General features: G+C 47.5%; 1 protein-coding gene across 1 annotated transcript in view; it reads left to right on the top strand.

The window, feature by feature from the left end:
- The window catches only part of CACNA1B (calcium voltage-gated channel subunit alpha1 B), a 309084-nt gene that overhangs the window by 222499 nt on the left and 65828 nt on the right, over positions 1-20757 (top strand). The window contains exons 20-25 of the mRNA XM_054220395.1: positions 2977-3798; positions 5023-5237; positions 7831-7951; positions 12144-12273; positions 14243-14302; positions 14833-14939. Coding sequence (XP_054076370.1) covers positions 2977-3798; positions 5023-5237; positions 7831-7951; positions 12144-12273; positions 14243-14302; positions 14833-14939 — 1455 coding nt within the window. The remainder of the gene's footprint in view (positions 1-2976; positions 3799-5022; positions 5238-7830; positions 7952-12143; positions 12274-14242; positions 14303-14832; positions 14940-20757) is intronic.

Below are 20757 nucleotides of genomic sequence, written 5' to 3'. Positions count from 1 at the left end.
TAGCCATGAGTCACGTACAGTGGAAGCTTTAGCACCTCAGAGAGAATTTAAAGGCTGATTTGTGATCTGGGTGTAAAGGAAGCCCAACTAAAAAAAGCCTCCCGAAGTGATGCATCCTGTGTCGGAGCTCGCAGGTCCCTAGTGCCTCCTCTGCGCTGTGTGATGAATTCCAGCCCTGCATCCTCAACCTTCTTCCTCACCACATCTGCTCTGATTTGGGAGATTTTCTTTATATCTTGGCTTTGATGGGCTCAGAGCAGGTGCTGGTGGAGAGGCTGTGTCCATGAAAGTTGCCTGATGATTTATGGTGTGTTTTGCTCTCTGCAGGGAGGCCGGAGCTTTGCGTCCCACCCCTGCCTGGTGCCTGTCCCCTGGAAATGGAGAGCAGGATGGAGCACGGGGTGTAGGCAGTCATGCTCTTCTCTGCGCTCTTGGTTCATAGACACATTGAAGGCTTCAGTCCGCATAAGGGCAGTTTCCCAACTCTAACTCATCGTTACTAGTTGTCACTTTGGTGTTGACAGCTCGCTCTGGCTGTTCAAAGCACAAACCACAAGCCAGTCCCTGCCCCGAGGACTTTGATTGCGAAGTGAGAAATGTCCCCTAAGAACAAATGCGTGTGGTGGCAGCACGTGGGAGGCTCAGAGGTGCACACAAGCAGCCCTAAGCTGTCTCGTTTCCCTGGGCCTGTGTGCTGAAGGGGAGGTTCGTTTTTGTAGCCCTGCTCGGTTTAACGGAGCCAGAACCGCAGGGCTGCAGAGCGCGGCACCCCGTCCATCCCGGAGGACGCGCAGGACATCGCGGGACACCCATCCTGGGCAGCTCTGTCACTCTGTGCCCGTCTCTACCCACCGTGGAGAGCTGCAAACACAGAGCACGTGGCTTCCCATGGGAAATCCTTGTAGATTTCCCAGGTTGGCAGGTCTGGGCACTCAGAGGAGGCTTTGCATGTTGCCCGTTGATTCCGTCTAAAACCAAATAAATCTGCTGCTGAGTGATAGCACTGCAATCTTCCGTAATGCTGAACCAAAGAGAAATGGCAAGCTATTGCCCGCTGCGATGAGCCTGTTCATCCTTACGCCAGGGGTCATTAGGAGAACTTGGGGGGTGCTCTGCCCTAACGAGGAGCCTGCGCTCCCTTTGATGAACCTGATCTAGTTCAAGATGTCCCTGCTTTTACTGCAGGGGGGTGGGACTAGGTGGCCTTTAAAGGTCCCTTCCGACCCAACACATTCTATGACTCTACGTGGGACTTTTGGTGAGCGGGGCTCTAAGCTACGTCCCCCGGTACCTTCTGGTATCGTTTACATTGAGAACCGGGATTTTTGTCACCCGTTCTTTTGCTGCGGTGTAAACGAGGCGCTCAGCTGGTGGAAAATTGGTCCAGAATGTCCCTCTCGGGAACAGAGCGGGGTAGATTTTTAGTTGTGCTGATTAGCTGTGCTCAGTCAGATTTCCGGATTAAATCAGATCCCTTCTCATCCGCCTGGGTGCCCTCATCCCATCTGCAGCAAGACTTTAAATAAGCGGTGGGGTTTTTTTTGCCTCTTTAGCAGAGCCAGGCGGCAGCACCCTCCCTGAAGAACCCCCCACAGAGCTCCAAGACGCAAAGCCTTTTCGACAGCTCCCACCGTGTTACATGCGCCCCTCTGAACGCCGCCTCCCCCAGGGTCCGCGCGCGTGTGACAGACCCTGACAGTCCCGATCAGCGCGTACACACGCAAACGCCGCTTTCTTCTATTGTCAGGGCAGCTGGGAAAGCGCGTAAGGAAAATGCGTCTGCCTCCCGTATGGGCTGTGTGCGAAGCGCTGGAGGTCGGTGAGCCCCAAGCGGCTCCTCGGGCTGCGGAGGTCAGACTAACATCTGGGAAACGGAGATGTCTGAGCAGGCTGGTGGAAGGAAAAGGATTTTCCTCTCTTTGTTAGAAAAAGTTTCATTTAAGGAATAAAATGGGTGCTGACCCTCCGCCAGGCTAAATCCAGAACTCCACCCTGGAAGCCAGTGGGTTCACTTTGATTTTACGCAGAAGCAGAATTTGACTTGCAATCTTCAGGAAGAAAGAAAAAAAAAAAGCCTTCTTTTCTTGCTTTGGGTGGGTAGGTGACACGTTTGTGTGTGGTGGTCAGAAACCAAGCGCTGTGCCGAAAAATGAAAGCATTAAGGCAATGCCAGTGGAGGTGTCCTCATCACAACAGATGACAGAGACAGAAAAGAGCAGGTTTCTCCAGGGAATAAAGGTGCTGTCGACACATCCGCATCTCCGTGTGACTCTCCCAGTCCCTGGGGCCTTTTCACGGTACACAAAACAATTTTCCTTTCTTACTTGCACTTTCCTAGACTCCGGTGATGCTTGGGCTGGATGGTCCGTCCTCACCTCGGAAGGATGGCGTGGGTTGAGAGCAACGGCTCTCCTGTGCCATTAGCCAACGGGCCAGTGCAGCCTGAGAAGTGACCCCTGTGGCTGGCTGGAAGGGGCAGGGGCTTGTGGTGCCAAGGCTCAGATCCACAGGGACACATTTAATTTCCCCTCGCTCCTCCTGTCAATCTAACATCTCTAACTTGACACTAATTTGCTTATCCAGACATTTCCAGGTGGGGAGAAGGGTGCTGCTAATTTTTGGGAAGCCTTGTAGACTGTTTGAAAGCTCAGGCTGTGCTCTATGATTTTTGTGCGCAAAGACTTTAACCCTTCAGACTACCCGAGGCTTTCAAGGGGGATGGCCACATTTTCCGGAGGGCCTGTTTCATCATGTCTAACGCGTGCGGGAGCAAACTAACACTGATGATCCTGCTGGCTTTCCCCGCTCATGTTCTCTCCGCCAGCCATTCTCTCTCCATTCCTATAATTTCTTTGGCTCAACCCTCTAATCCCCCGTCTCAGCTGAAAATTTCTTCTAATTTTTTTGTTTAATTGCTTTTTTGGGGGAATTGGTGCAAAGTTGGGTACTAACTTTTCCCCTTCTTCCCCTCCTTAGCAAGCAGCAGAACTCCTCCAAATCCAAGTCCGTTTGGGAGCAGAGGACCAGCCAGATCCGGATGCACAATTTCCGAGCCAGCTGCGAAGCGCTGTACAACGAGCTGGATCCGGAGGAGCGGGTGCGATACGCGACCACCCTGCACATCAGGCCAGACATGAAGACTCACCTGGATCGGCCGCTGGTGGTAGAGCCGAGGAGTGAAGGGAGGAACAACATCAACAAGCTGAGCCCTGTGGACGTGCAGGAGGTGGAGCAGACCAAAGTCAGCTCCACCGATGGCGCAGAAGCTCCGCGGAAGCACCACCGGCATCGGGATAAGGACAAATTGGGAGAGCAAGAGAAGGGGGACTTGACCAAGGATGAGAACGGGGAATCTGGTGCCAACAACAAGGAGGAGCGGCACAGGCAGCACAGGAGCCGCAGCAAGGAGGTGGAAGCGGGGAGCAAGGAAGGGAAAAGCGATCGCAACAGGGGCCAGGAAGGGGGAAAGAGGCACCATCGCCGAGGGTCGGTGGAAGAAGGCGCTGAGAAGGAGCACCGTAGGCATCGGACTCACCGGCACTCTGCTGAACGGCAAGGCAAGGAAGGCAACGGGACAATCAACGGGGCCAGGAGCGAGCGGCGTTCCCGACACCGGGGAGGGTCGAGGTCTGGGAACAGGGAAGGAGAGCCGGGATCCAAGGGCGAGAACGGAGAAGAGCCTCACAGACGCCACAGGTTCAGGAACAGGGCGCTGTCGACATACGACTCGGTGGAGAAGGAGAACGGGGAGAAGGAGGGGGAGGCTGGCGAGAAGGAGCACCGGAATCATCAGCCCAAGTAAGTGAGCGCTGCGGGGCCAGACGCGTCCCCAGGACAGCTCAAAAGAGACCCGAGACCCCAAAAACCTTTTAGGAAATGACTTATTCCCCTCCCCATGGCGTTCCCTGCTGCTCTTCTTGCACCCACACCATCTACCACTGTAACCTGCAGGTCCATTTTGCTTAAATCATTAATGGCAGAGGCTCCCAAAGGTGACTTTCGTCCATGCTGGCCCATAGAATAGCTCAGGTTTAAGGAAGGGGAGTATCCTTGGTGTAAATACCAAGAGACCCTCTAGGACATAAGGAGGAACAGCAAATTTCACAGCCTCTGAGGGGCACGTTTTGAAATGGTATCCAGTCTCGCTTATAGCCCTTTGGTTTTCTTTTTTTTTCGTGGTGAGCCTGTCAGCTGCATCACCAGTTGTTGCAGCACGTGGCTTCTTCCATTAAGAACAATGATGTACCCCATTTGGCTGAATTCTTATGTAAGTCAAGTGAGAAAAATAGTACTCGTGAAGCATTTAGAGTAGTTAATAAAGAAGGATGGACTGCCTTTGCAGCTTTATTAGTCTGATGGAAACAAAATTTCACTGGGATTCTTTGGAATAGAGTTCATGTCACCGTGGAGAGCTGTGAGTGGCACTGAGATAATAATTTTCCTGTCTATATTATCTTCCTTTCAGATGGATTTCACAACACTTTGCATACAGTTTAGTCTGATCATGTGCACAACCTCACTTTCCTCCTCACTGAAATAGAGCCACTGCCGCAGAGGAACACAGACGCTATTTAGTCGCTTAGAGTGACATTACAGAGTGGTTTAGGACTGGAAAAGAGAATCGCCACATTTAAATAATCCCTCAGGAGACCATTAAGCAGCAGAATGTCAGACTTCATTCAGAAACCAGCTGATGCTGGAAAGCTAATGTCACTGTTCCATGCAAGTGCCGTGTGGTCCTTGCTGATGAACCTCAGTTCCGAGTCGCATTAAACTGAATAAAGTGACGTTTGGTGGCACAGTTCCTCTTAATGTTGTGCCTGGATGTTGGTTCAGAAGGTCTCAGAGGAAGAGGTCACATATTGTGCTATCAGTAAGTTGTCCCGCAGCCTGTGACTTTTCTGCAAGGAATTTCCATGAAGAAAAGTCTATGAAACCCAGCAAGAGGTGCAGCATCAGGGCACAGATGTTCTTTACGTCCTTCCTGGGCCACATTTAATAAAATCTGCTTTTCTACCTTAGGGAGAGCCAGTGTGAGATTGAAGCGAGCGGAAGCGTGAGCGTCCCCGTGCACACCCTCCCCAGCACCTACCTGCAGAAAGTACCGGAGCAGCCAGAAGATGCTGACAACCAGAAGAACGTGACGCGGATGATTCAACCCCCTCTGGACAAAACCACCACTGTGAACATCCCTGTCACTATCACTGCCCCGCCGGGGGAGACCACCGTCATACCAAGTGAGTGCCCTTGTCCCCCTGCTGTTTGTCATGAAATTGCCAGAAAAGAGGTAACTTTCTAAGGAGCTAGCAGCACGCGCTGGGCGATGGGTGCTCTTCTGGCCACCAGCATCCTGGCAATAGAAGGAGAGGGAGAGCTTGTTGTTGATACAGGCTCTAGAATTCAGGCAGCCTGCAGGAACCCCCAGGGTGAGGGTCAGCTGGTGGCTCTGGAAAACGCCAGGTGAGATTCCCTGGAGATGGCTCACCAGAGGACATCCATCCACGTATCTTTACATAAAGGAAAGATGCAAAAAGCAAGAAAAACAACAAAATGTAGTAACCGAGAGCTGTGCGGCAAAATAAGCAACTTCTGCAGCAAACCAGTCAAGACCTTGTTGTGAGCACAGGAGTGGGTCCTCTGCTTGATCATCTTCCTCTGCTGCCATGCTGCAAGCTGCCACTCCAGCAGTGTTCTGCTACGGTTCCTCTGGTGTCCCAGGGCCCTGACTGGCCACAGGTCCCTCAGCAGAGGACAGGGGAGGCAGTGGCATTGCATTCAAGCCCATAGATAGAATTCACGCCTCTTGGCTTAGTTAGTTGACCCCGCTGTGGAGCAGCAGGTCTTTCATGGCTGCACAGCAGTCACAGCCTCCATGGTGTGACCCCGCTCCTTCGGGTTCCTGCACGCTGTGGAATTTCGGAGCTTCTTGCAACCCTCCACATCTCCGTTTCAGTAGATCTCTCCCAGCTTGTCCTTTTCTGGAGCTCTGTCCCTTGGGTGTGTCAACACAGATTGACACCATTCTGTGGATGACCCCAAGACCGTTGTGCCCACGGTCTGCTCTGCAGCCACCAGCCTCTTCTGCCCAGTTTGTGGCACAGCCCAGAGAAGTCTGGGGACCTGCAGGGGGGGGATGACAAGGAGAGGTGCAGTGTGAAATCCAAGAGGTCCACGTTAGGTCACAGGCTGTCAGGACTCTGCTTTCCAAGAGGCACAGACAAAGCCAGCAGTGGCTCCACCTGCTTCTTTCAGTGTTGTCAGCCACGCAAGACTTGTCTTTTTTTCTTTTTCCCCCTTTCTTTTTCTTAAATGGTAATTTTACTATATTGCAATACCGAATTCCCATCAATCACAATTTATCAGCCTCTCTCTTTCCTGGCCATTTCCCGTGTATCTGGCTTGAGATACGTTAAAGAGTTTATTGAACATGTCACTCACACAAAATGAAAGGTCATTTTGCTGCAAAAATAAAATAAAAAGTAATAAAAAACCTGCACCTAACGCTTTATAAGTGGGTGGGGGTTTTTTGATTCTAGGGCCTGTGAATTAATAGACAAGTGTATATATCTGTATAAGAAGAGAATTTGCAGTGTAAAATGTTTTCCAGTTCATATATTGGAAATTATCTTAAGCAAATTATCATGTAAACCCCCTGCAAGTAAACTTATGATGGAAATTAGAGAATGTATTTCTAACCTTGGGGAGTGAAGTTCAGAACAATCTTCGAAAAGGGGGTGATGTAAGTTAAAAACCTGGTGTGAGATGGAGCTCGACACCTTTCTGCCTGGGGAGCTCTGCCAAAGCTGGGGTGCAGTATGCAGGCAAAGGGCTGGGAAATCCAGGGAGCCCCTTCCACAGAATCATAGAATGGCAGGGTTGGCAGGGCCCTCTGGAGATCACCCAGTCCAACCCCCGGCCAGAGCAGGGTCACCCAGAGCAGGTGGCACAGGAACGCGTCCAGGCGGGTTTGGAATGTCTCCAGAGATGGAGACTCCACCTCTCTGGGCAGCCTGTGCCAGGGCTCTGCCACCCTCACAGCAAAGAAGTTCCTCCTCATGTTGAGGTGGAACTTCCCATGCTCAAGTTTGTGCCCGTTGCCCCTTGTCCTGTCCCCAGGCACCACTGAGAAGAGCCTGGCCCCATCCTCCTGACACCCCCCCTTTCAGTATTTATCAGCGTTGATAAGATCCCCCTCAGTCGTCTTTTTTCCAGACTGAAGAGCCCCAAATCCCTCAGCCTTTCTTCATCAGAGAGGTGTTCCAGTCCCCTCAGCATCTTCCAAGTCCCTGTCCCCATGCTGGGAAATTCAGCAGTCTTAGCCCCAAAACTATTAAAGCTTATCTATGAATTTGCTCTTTTACACATTCCAAAGACAATCCTGGTACCGATCTATGGGAAAATATAGAGAATTATGCGTTTGGTTAGACTTACCGTCTGTCTTTACATGAATCCCTAGTGAATCCTCTCTCCCTAACGATCTATGGTAGTTTGGAATGGGATTTCCATGCTCAGTTTGGCAGCTCTTGTATAAATAAGCGTAAGGTTTCTTTGTTTGTCTGCACTGGGCATCTTCATTTCCTGGCCGTTTCTGATACATTGCTCGTCAGTGCAGCAGTTAAGGAGTATAATTGCCGTGTATATCATACTGTAGTAAATAGCAGCGATAATAATCAAATGATTGTTCATCACATTTAATCAACATATTCAAAGGCTGTTTGCTATCCCAGCTGCATTGTTTGCATATCCAGCTGTTGCAGGCAGCCTGCTGGGGGAAGACTGCAGATACATTTTTAACTCTCTCTTTTCTCTTTCCTTAAATTCACATTTCAGTGAACAATGTTGAATTCGAAAGTAAAACTGAGGAGAAGAAAGACGTCGATGACTTGACGAAAAACGGGCCGAAACCAATCTTGCCTTACAGTTCCATGTTCATCCTAAGTCCTACAAATCCGTAAGTCCTCTGACGATGTATTACTGCTTGCGGGTCGCAGGTACTCCAAGCATGGGTATTCAAAGCAGCGTCATCAGCTTGATCTTCATCTCTACCAGTCAAACTCATCAGGAAATTAAATAAAAGTTTATGTAGGCTGCGGACCAGATGCTGCCTTTCAGCTGGACTTTCCTGGGGGAACAAATTGCCAGGATAGGAAAAAAACAAGGTGCTTTAGGTAGACCCTCTCTAACTGCCCTGGTGGTGGTCAGGTCAGTTGTAGATCACTGGTGGTGGGAGGATGGACGATCCCTGGGAGAAGGCATTATCTATCAGGAGAAGCAGGTTGGGTTTGATGTCAGCAAATTCTTGCAGGGTCCTCAGCTGGAATTCATGCTTTTTCCATACTAGTACCCTCGCATCACTGTAAACTTCGAACATCTGGGAAAACGCGAATATTTTTCATGTGCCGAGGCTGAGAGTACAGTTTGTGGGATCTGTTGGGATTGCAGCATTTCTTCCACTTCAGGCGTCTTGGCCTCATGGGGAACTTTGTACTCAAAGCCTGTAGATACTGAATGTGTCGCTCTGAAGGGCTGCAGGACCAGACAAGAGCAGCAGGGGTTGTAATAATTGTAGCATGAAGGCCTGTGAGTCATTTTAAGCAGTAACTTAAGGCAAAGGAGGGCGTTCGCAACTTCTGCCAACCCAGAGATCTGCTAGGAGCAGACGCGATAGCTTCTCTCTGGCTCAGGTAGACTTGCTGCAGATCCCAGATGTTGCTCTCCGAGGTTGTACTCATGCTCGGATACCTAAGGTGGACTCAGGCCCTTCCTTTGGCAACTCCATTTGGTGGAAGAATGAGTGCTGCTACACCTCCTGCTACTCAGGATGGTGAGATCCTGGCTCCTGTGCAGTCAATGGAACAAAACGGGCTGCTCCGTGTACTCATCTTTGACATCAGAGATGCGGCTGTGGTGGAATCCATGGCACCCCAGATGGTGGGCAGGCTGAATACTCTCTTTAACCACAAGTGCCAGCGGTGTTGTTCAGGCTATGGCCCTCCATGCCTCAAGGTGGTACAGCTGTGAGCCCAGAAGGAATCCATCACTGGGAGAAGATAGAGACGCTCTCTCAATGCCAGCTGGTAGAGAGGGAGAATAACCCCAAACTACGGCTAATCTAATCTCATCTCCGAAGGAAACAAACTGAAGACTCAATACGTGCCTCTTCTATCTCCAACCCACAAGAGAGACACTTGTGTTGCCCCTTTGCCTTCTCCAGCCGCCTGCCGGGCAGACCTCAGGGTGCTTTAGGGTAACTGAGAGGAAAGCCCTGAAAGTTTTCCCTTTTCAGAACGCTGTGGTAGCATTGTGCTATTTCAAATAAGGGAACGTGTCCTTTGAATTCATGACAAAGGCAGCGAAGGGGAGGGGAGGGGAGGGCATTAGATGAGGTGCTGTTGTGGTTTTGGCCAAATCGTCCAATGGCCGGCAACAGATGCTCCCCCGCAGCCTCTTGTACACGGAAAGGAGGAGGAGAGATAAAGAGATTTACGAGTTCAGAAGAAACTAAACTACTTTAATAAAATAATAATAATAAAATAAAAAGGAAAATAATGAAATAGATACAGTATGTACAAAACCGTATTAAGCTCCCAGGATGGCGTCACCGGCAGGCACTGGGGAAGCCCCAGGCTGGACTCAGCGATGGGTGGGAACCGGGTTCCAGAGTTGGAGTCAGGAACCCACGGATCGGGATCAAAGGCAGATGAACAGACAGGGTCCTCCTCGGACGTCAGCCTTTGAAGAAAAGAGAGTTGACCCTTTGATCCCTCAGCTTTTATACTGAGCGTGAGGCAGATGGGATGGAATACACCCGTTGGTCAATTTTGGGTCACCTGTCCTGTCCGCTCCTCCCCGCGGGTGGGACCCCTCTGCGCTTTTCTGCTTCTGACCCTCCAACAGGGCAAATAACGAAATGAGCTGACCTTGGCAGTTATAACAGCAAGTATAAGCAAGAGCATTTCTGCGTACCATTCCTTGGCACAAACTGTCTTATCACTCCGAACGAACCATTTTAGACACAACATGCTGTTAATTTCAGAGAGTTAGAAGAGGCCTAGCTAAGAAATAAAATTAGTGAACAGAAAGTTGGTTTTGTTTTACCTCAAACCAGAACAGGTGCACTCATAGTGGGATTATACTTCCTGGGCCAAACCTGAATTACGGAGCTTGGCCCCTGTTTGGTTGGCTAAGGAAACAGTATTTCCCTAATATTTGGTAGCTCAAGTCTTTTTGTTGTGGAGTGACCCCCCAAAATGAGTGTGAGCTGTAAAATGCTAAAGGCAGCGGTGCAGAAGGGGAAGCCAGATGGTCCCAAGCCCAAAAGGGTCTGAGCTGAGGAGAGGACCGGGCAGAGGGCAAGCAGCAAGACTTCTTTATTTCACACGTCCGCTGTCTTTTCCCACCTCATCCTACTGTTGTGACCTTCTGAGCCTCATAGTCCAGGATTTAGTGTGTTGTTTTAGGCATCTTGCAGTTTTCTGCAGCACACCCCCCACACACACACACCGTCCCCCAAAAGCTGTGCTAAAAGACTATTAAAAAAACAAAGTTCACTGGGAAAGAGGCATTGTAACACAGGGCCCAGGGGAAATAGCAAGATGAAGACCAAACTCTAGGAATGTCAGCGGCTTGTTTTTCTTCCCCTGGGCAAGATGCAGGCCCAGCTGGATCCCCCCAGGTGTTTTGGCTGGTGCTAACTTCTCAGGAGAAGTCTTTCAGCTTCTTGGGCTATGAAGGTTTTCACCACATCTATTGCTACCTCCCTCCCTTCCCAGCCCCGCCGGGGATGGGTGACCCGGGTCCTACCGGTGGGCAAAAGAGTTCTGGGAAGCAGAAATGAAAGGTATTTCCAAGTGCCACCCACCTTCTCAAAACAGGCGTGCATTTAAAATGATTTCCCAAACACCGCTGGCAGTTTACAAACGCTCCCGCATCTCACTGCTGGTCGTGAATGGTGAAGATCCAAAAACAGGGACTTGTTAGTTCATTGATGAATTGAGTTTGATGCATGAGTTCGTTACAGTTACAAATGTTGTTGAAAATGTTGCCTTTCACCGCTATGGATTCATAGAGCACATGGATGATAATCCTCTTCTGTCGGATTGATAACCGGAGTTAAGGGATCCACAAAAGCACTTTTCTTCAGGTTGTTTAGATTCAAATCTGTTTCCTCGCTGTTTGTGGCTCTATTGCGTTCTGAATCGATTAGCAACCCAGAGAAAATGAATATATAAGTGGATGTGAAAAATAAATTTTAACTCTAACTGTCCTGATATTTGCTTAGAGGAAATGTGAGGTAGTAAGTGAATTACGTTCTCAGATAACGAGGTTCTTGGCAAGTTGCACACATAATTTGATTCAATGGCAGAACCAAAGTCCTTTATTCAGCTGACAAATATGGGGCAAGTATAGAGTTCTCTGTGCAGTTAAGTATTTGTGAATTGTGGTCAGGGAGAGTTATTAGCTGAAATTTGTGAATGGGTCTACATTACTTAGAAATTGAAGCATTTGTCGCTTTTCTTGGACACAGTTTGTGAAGAAAAACGTTAGGTTAAGGTAATCAAATATATTACTGTAAAGTATTTGTGCAGCTTATAAAGCACAGCTTAGAATAAAGTGCAGGCAGAGGTACCTGGCAAGAGAGAGACTCCTAGAAGTAAAGCTCATACCTACGAAGCCAGTTTCAGCTAAGAGTCTCACAGTGCATAGCAAATATCTCAATCTTAAAGGGACTAGTTGATATTAAAAGGATTTCAAAACTAATTTTGAACTCGTAGGACTTTAGCCTGTGAGTTCAAAGTGAAAAAGATTGGTACACCAACATAATTGTTAGAATTGAGTCTGAATGCTTGAAAGCTCTCAGTGCCCTTTTGATAGATGGTTAGATAAATGGATGGGTAGATGTTGTTGCTTTGCAGAGGGCGTAGAGACCGGTGCAGATGTTAAATACCCGTCTTTAACTCTCACCACAGATCTGTTGCAAACTGGAGTTTAAAACCTTTGATCCTAGCGTTTATTTTCTTACCACTATTGTATTAGGAATCCTAAAGGTGATACTCCTGATGGACGTTGGCCTTCTGCCAGTCTTCTGCCACTTGACTTCCAGCACCCGCAATAGCCCTCCTGTGTGCTTATGTTGTTTGCAGGATTCGCCGCCTCTTCCACTACATCGTCAACCTGCGCTATTTCGAGATGGTCATCCTCATAGTGATAGCCCTCAGCAGCATCGCCCTGGCTGCAGAAGACCCTGTCCAAGCCGAGTCACCGAGGAATGATGTGAGTACCAACCAACATGGCCAGAATAAAGCTGTCCTGCTTCTCCCGGCAGTGATGCACATGGCATATCTGTTCCCATCTCCCAGAGATAAGGCGGTGCACTGGCAAGTGCAAAATGGGAGCTTTCTTTAATAACATGCTCAAACTAGCTTGTTCTACTATGAAAACGCTCACAATTCCTGTCCCTTTCTGCTGCTTCAACCACCTTTGAGTTTGAGAACTTGGAAATCACTGGTTGTTTGGCTGGTGTGACTTACGTGGAAGAAGCCTGCAAAGCCTATGCACCATTCAGCAATGGGAAGAGCTTCCCCAGTCACAAGCCAGGGCTGAAATTGTCCTAAAATCCCCTGCTCCTGCTAAAGCAGAGCCTGAGGAAATAAAACCAGATATGGCTTTCTAGCATGGTAGCAATCTGCTAGAATTAGTAGAAAATCTGCTCATCCGTGGGTGTCAAACCAAAGTAGAAGACTTCATGGATGGGCGCTGTTAGGAGCAGAAGTGGAGTGTGCCACCTTCCGCGCAGGAACGTGCAGCCCAGGCGCGTTCGTCAAGCAGCCAGCTGGGTGTCTTTATTCGAGCACATTCACATGAGGACACCGGCACCGGGCTGGTTACAGGTACACGGACAACTGGGAGCCTACAGAACTGGGGATTAAGTATAGAAATTGCAAGGTGCAGTTGCCTAATTTTGGACTTTTCAGCGTAGATAGTTGCAGTGTGTGGATGTAGTGTGATATTTATATTGACAACATCCATCCACTGCGTATAATCGTATGAATCCGACTGCGAATAGGTGCATGCCATCCACAGAATTACGTTAAAATTTAGGAGGTATCTATAGATATTTGAGTGGACTGGTATTGCGCTTACCAGGATGTGTGCCGTGGAGTCCGTGTTCATCCAGCCCTTAAACAGATTAAGGAATTGAATTGCTTCAGAGCACAGTTGGCAAACCAGGTCAGAGCAGGAATTGCCTGGCCTGGCCTCCTGCTTCTGAATCTGGTCAGTATTAGCTTTTTCCAGAAGAGGATCCACGAATCCCTGTATCTGCAATGAGCTGAAGTAACTACCAGCAATCTATTTTCCTCATCCTTAATAACCATGGAATCAGTTTTTCAAAAAGGACTTCATCACTCTCTTACTTTCCCAAGGTCTTTAATAATACTGTCACCAGCTCCAGCAGAGGAGAAACCCAGGCTGCTACACAGATGCTGGCAAATAAGCTCTTTAGGAAAGGGTATTTAAATAATTCGATTTGAAATAGCTATTTTGCTTTATTAAACCTGCCATACGTGCAGGTGCACTGAAGCAACCCATGGGCCTGCATACTGCAGTGTGGCAAGGACCGGAAAAAATGTTGCTGTTTAAATCAGATGATTCAAGTTTGTGCCTAAACTATTTGAAAACCTCCCATCAGATGATATTTCCCTGTTGTAGCAAATAGACCGTTGCTAGAATAGACTTTTTGCTCATGCGCAGATTATTTCACAGAATCCCAGAACGGTGGGGGTTGGCAGGGACCTCTGGAGATCACCCAGTCCCACCCCCGGCCAGAGCAGGGTCACCCAGAGCAGGTGGCACAGGAACGCGTCCAGGCGGGGTTGGAATGTCTCCAGAGACGGAGACTCCCCCACCTCTCTGGGCAGCCTGTGCCAGGGCTCTGCCACCCTCACAGCAAAGAAGTTCCTCCTCATGTTGAGGTGGAACTTCCCATGCTCAAGTTTGTGCCCGTTGCCCCTTGTCCTGTCCCTGGGCACCACTGAAAAGAGCCTGGCCCCATCCTCCTGACACCCCCCCTTTCAGTATTTATCAGCGTTGATAAGATCCCCCTTAGTCGTCTTTTTTCCAGACTGAAGAGACCCAAGTCCCTCAGCCTTTCTTCATCAGAGAGGTGTTCCAGTCCCCTCAGCATCTTCATAGCCCTTCACTGGACGGTCTTCCCTAATACTCATTTCTCTTTCCCATTTAGGCTCTGAAATACTTGGATTATATATTTACGGGTGTCTTTACGTTTGAGATGGTGATCAAGGTAAGAATTTTTCCAAGCAGAATGGTTCACCTCCCCGTTCAGATTTCCATCATCTACTTCTGGGAAGCTGGAGGGAGGGTGGAGCAGGACGCCTGGACCGATGGTGATGGGAAGCCTTAGCTCGGGAACAGCACTTGGAAGTAGACAGTGCCCAACAAATGCCTTTCTGTATCAGCTCACCTGGTTTCTTTAATCTCACGTTTTGTGGAGGAAAATAAGAATATCTTTAGTAGCTGTGGTTGTGTAAGAGTGCGTGTCTGTGCAAAGAATCCTATGTAGCAGTTGGTACTTTTGGCTTTCGTGCTTTTGGTTATGGATTATTGGCTTCAACTTTGGTTTTGACGGAGCTGTCTGTGCCTATTAGAGATGGGCAGCTTGACTGAGCATCTAGACGTTACCCTGCTGCTGTGAAGCCCCAAAGAAGAGTTTGTGAAGGGTCATTTGATCAAGGACCTTGCTCCATACCTTGGTAGTCTTGATTTGGTACTTGGTTTATTAAAACTCTTTCTTTTGCTGTGTTTCCTCTGAAGATGATTGACTTGGGGCTGTTACTCCACCCTGGCTCCTACTTCCGTGACCTGTGGAATATCCTGGACTTCATTGTGGTCAGTGGGGCCTTGGTGGCATTTGCCTTCTCGTAAGTACATTTTCCTTAACGTCCCAATTTCTAGGAAATAAGTTGCAGAGGAGGCAGGACGCTGGCACAGAGCTAGTTGAAGCGTAAAGTTTGTGGCTCCATTTCTTGGCAAAATGTTCAGTTTCTGCCCTTTATCATCCCGTAGCTGGGGAAAAGAAAAACAACAACAAAACAACAAACCCCTAAATGTGTGTTGTAGAATATCTTGAAAATTCTCCCGGCTTTAGGGTGAGTCCATTCACTGTTCATTCAAACATTAAGCCAAGATTTTTGTGACCGTTTGGCCAACTTCTTTTCAAGGACACGTTATAACAGTTTGTGGCAGTCCAGTGTCTTCAGGCAATTGTTTTAAAAATTGTTCTTACTGTGAAAAAGTAGTTAATGAAATCAGCTGATAGCTCGGTGAACTCTTTACGAAACATTATTTCTAGAGTCAGGGGTATTTCTGGTTCATATACCCTTGCTATTTCTCTCTCTTCCTCCTCCCTCATTCAGGGTACTTGCCTTTCCAGAGAGTTTTACTTCTGAGGCTAATTACTCCCTCCCTCAATCACAGCTCTCTATTTGTGACATTAAATAATGTTCCATGTACTTATTTAATGTCATGGAGTATTCTGAGCAACAGGCACAGAGGAATTGCTTTTTGAGAGCGAAGATCAGCTTTTGGTTTGAGCATTTTTTCTCAGAAGAGACCAGAGGAAGAGCAATGCAGGTTCTTCAGAATTTGGGGAGCTCAGGGTTGGACGGTGGAAAGAAATTTTCCACTTGTAGTTCTGGACCATGGAATAATTGTATTGCAAATATTTTCCTGAGACATTCTAGGAGGTGACCTGGAAACAGGCTACAGGATTTGGCCAGATTAATCTTCTGCTAAATTAGCCTTGAGTAATTACAGTGAACGTTTAGCAGCCCATGCCCAAACTCCACTCACCTGTTTGTTGACACGGTGATTAGAGGAGGCGATGAAATTAGCACTGTTTTACTTGCTAATGAGAAAAGGCATTCACCTTTGTCAAGGAACTGCGGAAGCGTGTCTTGTCTATTTTAGACTGGCAGTAATTTTTGGGCAGACAGCCACCGCCATTGCTCCTCTGACGTGCTCTGCTGATGAAAAATACTGCCGCGTCCCTCACAGTGTAAAAAGTTAGTGGCACCTTTCTGGCAAGGTTGGCCTGGCGTATTTCAAAGGAGTTTTTCATCTTCTGAGGTGCCAAAATTCCTTTCGCATCAGGGCTGAGAGATGCATATTTCAGATCTTCTATTCTTCATGGCAAATGCTGGATAAAAACTACCGAAGCTAATTTGACCATGGGGTGGTTCAACAGAAGGAGGTGGGATTGGCACTCTTGAGTTGAGGAGTGACACTTCTCTTTTTCCCTTTTTTCTGAATAGGTTGTATTAAACATGGAATGGGGAAATGCACCTTGAGATATACATGCAAATTCTTTAATCCTCTATTTTTTTTGTCAGCTGTGACCAGAGCCTTCCTGTAAATGATTAGATGATCCAGCCACACCGTTTGCTGTCTTTCAGTGGAAGTGACAGTGGCAATTTTTTGAGGCTTTCTGTGCCCAGTCCTACACTGAAGAATTGTTTTGACCTTGGAGCAAGTCATGCTTTTCCCTTTTTTTCAAAGGGACGCTGCCCTCCTCTTTAAAGACGATGTCATTATTCCTTAGGAATTTGCTTTTCAGAGGACGGGAGTGCTCTGCCGTAAGCAAGGTTGTCAGCTGGTCTGGGGAGTGTCTTACCTAAAATTCGGCAACCAAAACCAGGGTGCTTTTTAAGCTTGACTAGGCTTGTGTGTGGCTTAGTTTCCCTGCATATATATATATATATGTATGTTAGCATCACGTCTTTCAGAACTGGATGTGGTCAGACTGAGTTAAGCAAAAACTTACTGGAAAAAAAGTTTAGCAAGTTAACGGAGCTCCTCTGAATTGAAGAGCGGTATAGAAGTACAATAACATTAATCACAAGTATAAGTTGGCAAAACAATATTACCCAAGTCCGTGGTTCACCGAGAATTTCTCTTTTCCGTTAAGAATTCAAACTTTCAAGGCAGACTGGGAAAAAGGGACATTTTGTGAGCCCTTCAGAGCTAATCCCTGTGCTGCGAGAACAAACATTGGGGTTTGCCTTTAAAACATCTTCTCTTTGAGCAAGATTTTCTTTCAAACCCGTTATGGATTAAAATGAATAATTTTTAATCCTTCTGAGCCTCTTTGTGCTCAGGTTTTCTATTGCTCACGTCGGGCCATGAATATCTAACAGCACCTCATCGGCCTCCCAATAAATGACTTGCACATCCCCTGACTGTGCTTCAGAACAGCCTGCCCCAAGCTGCTTCTATTTTACATGCTCTTCGAGTAAGTATTGAGCAGGGATTTACAGAAAGCGAATGCATAAAACCTGCCTGCCGATACACTGCCTCCCACGTGAGAGCCAAACCTGTTCCTGAGACTTGGGAAAATTTGAATTTCTTCCGTGATTTTCATCGTGACGGCCACCTCTGCCACTTGTCCATGTGGCAGCTGGCAGCGGGAGCGCTGACGGCCGATTTGGAGCATACTTGCAGTATCTCTGGTCTAATCTGAGAGCAGGAAATCCAGTTCCCGCTAGTCCAGTTACGAATAGTAACACGTCTCGGACTGTTCAGCTGGAAATTGGGTAGATAGTCATGTCCTCAGCTCAACTGAGTCGTTGAGTTAGACCAGACGGACGCAGCGAGCCTGCTGAATTTTGATAATTCTGAAAAACGAGCTTTTGGAGAATAAACTGGGTGAACTTCATTGTTTTGGATTTTTTTAGTGGGCTTTTTCTAGCAAACACTGCAGTCCTGTCACTCATCATCAGTGTCACTGTAAAAATGTATTTAATGTGGCTGTTCGCAGTTTGTGTTTGCAAGAATGCACAAACGCCATGCAGCGGGTGGGATTTAATTCTCCTGTACGTTCTTGCCCTCGTTGGTGTCCAGGAAAGCAACCTTTTGCTGAATGGACACATCACTGAAAACCTAGGAAAAACAGAGCTCCCTGAAACGCTTCCATCCGGAATATTGCAACAGCCTATGTTTGTTTAGGCATACGAGATGGTATCAGTCATTGCTGCAAGGTTCATAAAATCCATCTCAGCCTCTCAAACCAGCTATCAGTCTACCTTCTGCCTGTAGCTCTTTAGAAGCTATTCTGTGCTCGACTGTAGTTCAAAAAAATTAATTTTTTTTTTTAAAGCAAGGCCCCCAGTGAGACGCTAGAAACATTAATAATACTGATGATGACGATAATAAAATAATGCCTTCCGCTTAGCAATGTATTTCAAAGAGAAATCCCTCTCTTTTTCTAGAGATAAACATGCCACAAGCACACAGACAGGTTTTAGCCTTTAGGGAAATAGAAGTAGAGGAGCTTAAAGCCAGCCGGTAAATTTGTCATCAGAATTTACCAGCCCCAGGTGCAAAAATCTCTTCATTCAGTAGAAATAGCTGATGAATAGCAGCAGAGAGAGATTGCATCTTTACATTTTCAACAACAGAAAGGTGGCTGGGACGGGCAGAATTTCACGCTACTCTCTGAAAAAGCAAAGAGCGTTGGCCAGACAACGGAGAGGTTTATTACCTCCCGAAGCGTGGGGAGGGTGAAGGTATATTTGCCCTGTCGGCTCGTCAGGCTGATGCGCCGTGGGGGGATGTGTGGGTCTACGCTGTAGAGCAAATCTGTTGCTTCCCTGCTGGTTTGTTTTTACGAACATTGCGTTGGTGGGTGTGGGACCGGGGATGGGATTATCTGCCAGCGCGTATCTCTATGGGCATGGGGTGCACTGTATAGCCTTATGTTTCTGTTTGTCATTGACTCTGCTCTTTCTTTGTCTTCTCCTTGCTGGAATCTCTCTCTAGGAGTTTCATGGGGTAATACGTTATTCCTGTCTCTTGCTGCGCTGTTATGCCTGTCAAACGTGTGTACACACACTTGCCACTGTGGAAACGAACCATGTTACACCCATTGCATCGACTCCTTTGTCCCTTTATTACTCATTATTCAGTGAAACCTATTTTCCCTTAACAAACCTCATTCATCCTAATTTTCTTTAAGCAGAGGGTAGAAGCAGACTAGAAAGCCACGTAGACCGGAGAGCCTTGACCAGAGAGTCAGAAGCAATAATAAGCAGATATATTTGTACCAAAAAGAATTGAAGGGATGACTTAGTGGGTGCATCGTTAATGTGTGAGTTGCAATTCATGAAAATCTTAATAACTAGGTTTAAAGAAGGAATTTTATTCTCGTTCAGAGGATTGCACCTCTAAATTGCATTAGCAGTGCTGGAAGCTTCAGGACTAATTTTGTGCAGTTGGGGCAATGCGACATTGGTGAAAAGTCTTTGACACCCAAACAGAGCATGTTTTGAGAGGTTGGCAGGGGCAATTTGTAAAGAAGGAGGTAGCAAAAGTTGCATTTAACCATCTACGGGGCAGATGGGGAGGGATTCTTTATCAGGGAGTGGAGTGATAGAACGAGGGGTGACGGTTTTAAACTGGAAGAGGGGAGATTTAGATGAGATATCAGAAGGAAATTGTTTGCTGTGAGGGTGGTGAGCCCCTGGCCCAGGTTGCCCAGAGAAGCTGTGGCTGCCCCATCCCTGGAGGGGTCCAAGGCCAGGTTGGACGGGGCTTGGAGCAACCTGTTCTGGTGGGAGGTGTCCCTGCCCAGGGCAGGGGGTGGCACTGGGTGGGCTTTAAGGTCCCTTCCAACCTGAAGCATTCAGTGATGATCTTCAAGGCGGTGGCGGTTTTGTCATCGTCACGGTTCTATGTCGGTGACAGCGGGGGAGACAGAGCTGCATCATCTCACGCTGCAACTGTGAGCAGGGCAGGAGCTCAGGTGGGCTCCTCCACAGCAGATAACCCTGGAATGCGATGAAAAGGAAGCAAAGAAAGGTCTTTGGTGTTGTCCAGGAAATTGGGCACTTCTCTCTTTCTTCTGTCTAGGAAACCACATCATTTAGGCCCTGGAAGAGGGTGGCTTTGTGCTTGGGCAGAGTTGTGTGACCTCATTTACTCTTCGGTGGAGGAATTCACTTTCTGCCTCGGGGATTTCAGGCAATTGCAGAAGGCAGCGATTCCACCCTACTCTGAATATTTGATGGCATGACTCTAAGAGGCCCACGTTACGTGAAATCAGAGCTGCTGGCAGGAGCAACAGACACAAGAAGCTTCCATTTTAAAGAACTATTAATTTTTTAAAGGATCTTTTATTTATTAAAGGCAAAAAGGCCAAGTAAAGCTCTTTTAAAATATTTTTAATGTTTTAAATAAATGAGCAGCACACTGCCCCAGAAAAAACAGAACTGGCCTCATGCAACCACAGTTGACCTAATGCAATTTTTTCCTTCGTGATGTTCTTTATTTTTTTTCTTTTAAAGTCATTGGACTTCTGTTGGCTGTCTGTCTTTATCCTGCTTGATCTTCTGTAGCCCTTCTGAATTTTGTAGCTGTCATTCTGCAGTCACCTAAGATCTTGTCCTTCCGTAGCAATTTATTTTTGTTGTGAGAAATGTTCCGGTCAAATGTGTGCTTGTGTACACCTTTGGACTGAACCCTACTTCCATCCAGAGCTTTTATTTTGTGTGACGTCTAGCTGTGTATGAGAGTGGTGTAAAAACCAATATTGGCAGAAGGAGTTCTTAAAACCACCAAAAACAACCCTTAAGGTTTTATTTGACAGGCTGAAATAGTTGCAGACCCACTTAACTAAAATGTAATTTGCATCACTCTAGTTCAGAGTACCAGTCCGTTGAAAAAGCTTTCTCCTATGGCAGGAAC

This window comes from Rissa tridactyla, chromosome 14 (assembly GCF_028500815.1).
Source record: "Rissa tridactyla isolate bRisTri1 chromosome 14, bRisTri1.patW.cur.20221130, whole genome shotgun sequence".
In the NCBI taxonomy this organism is placed as follows: domain Eukaryota; kingdom Metazoa; phylum Chordata; class Aves; order Charadriiformes; family Laridae; genus Rissa; species Rissa tridactyla.
The sequence above is the reverse complement of the archived record's forward strand: the minus strand, read 5'-3'. Positions and strand labels throughout refer to the sequence as shown.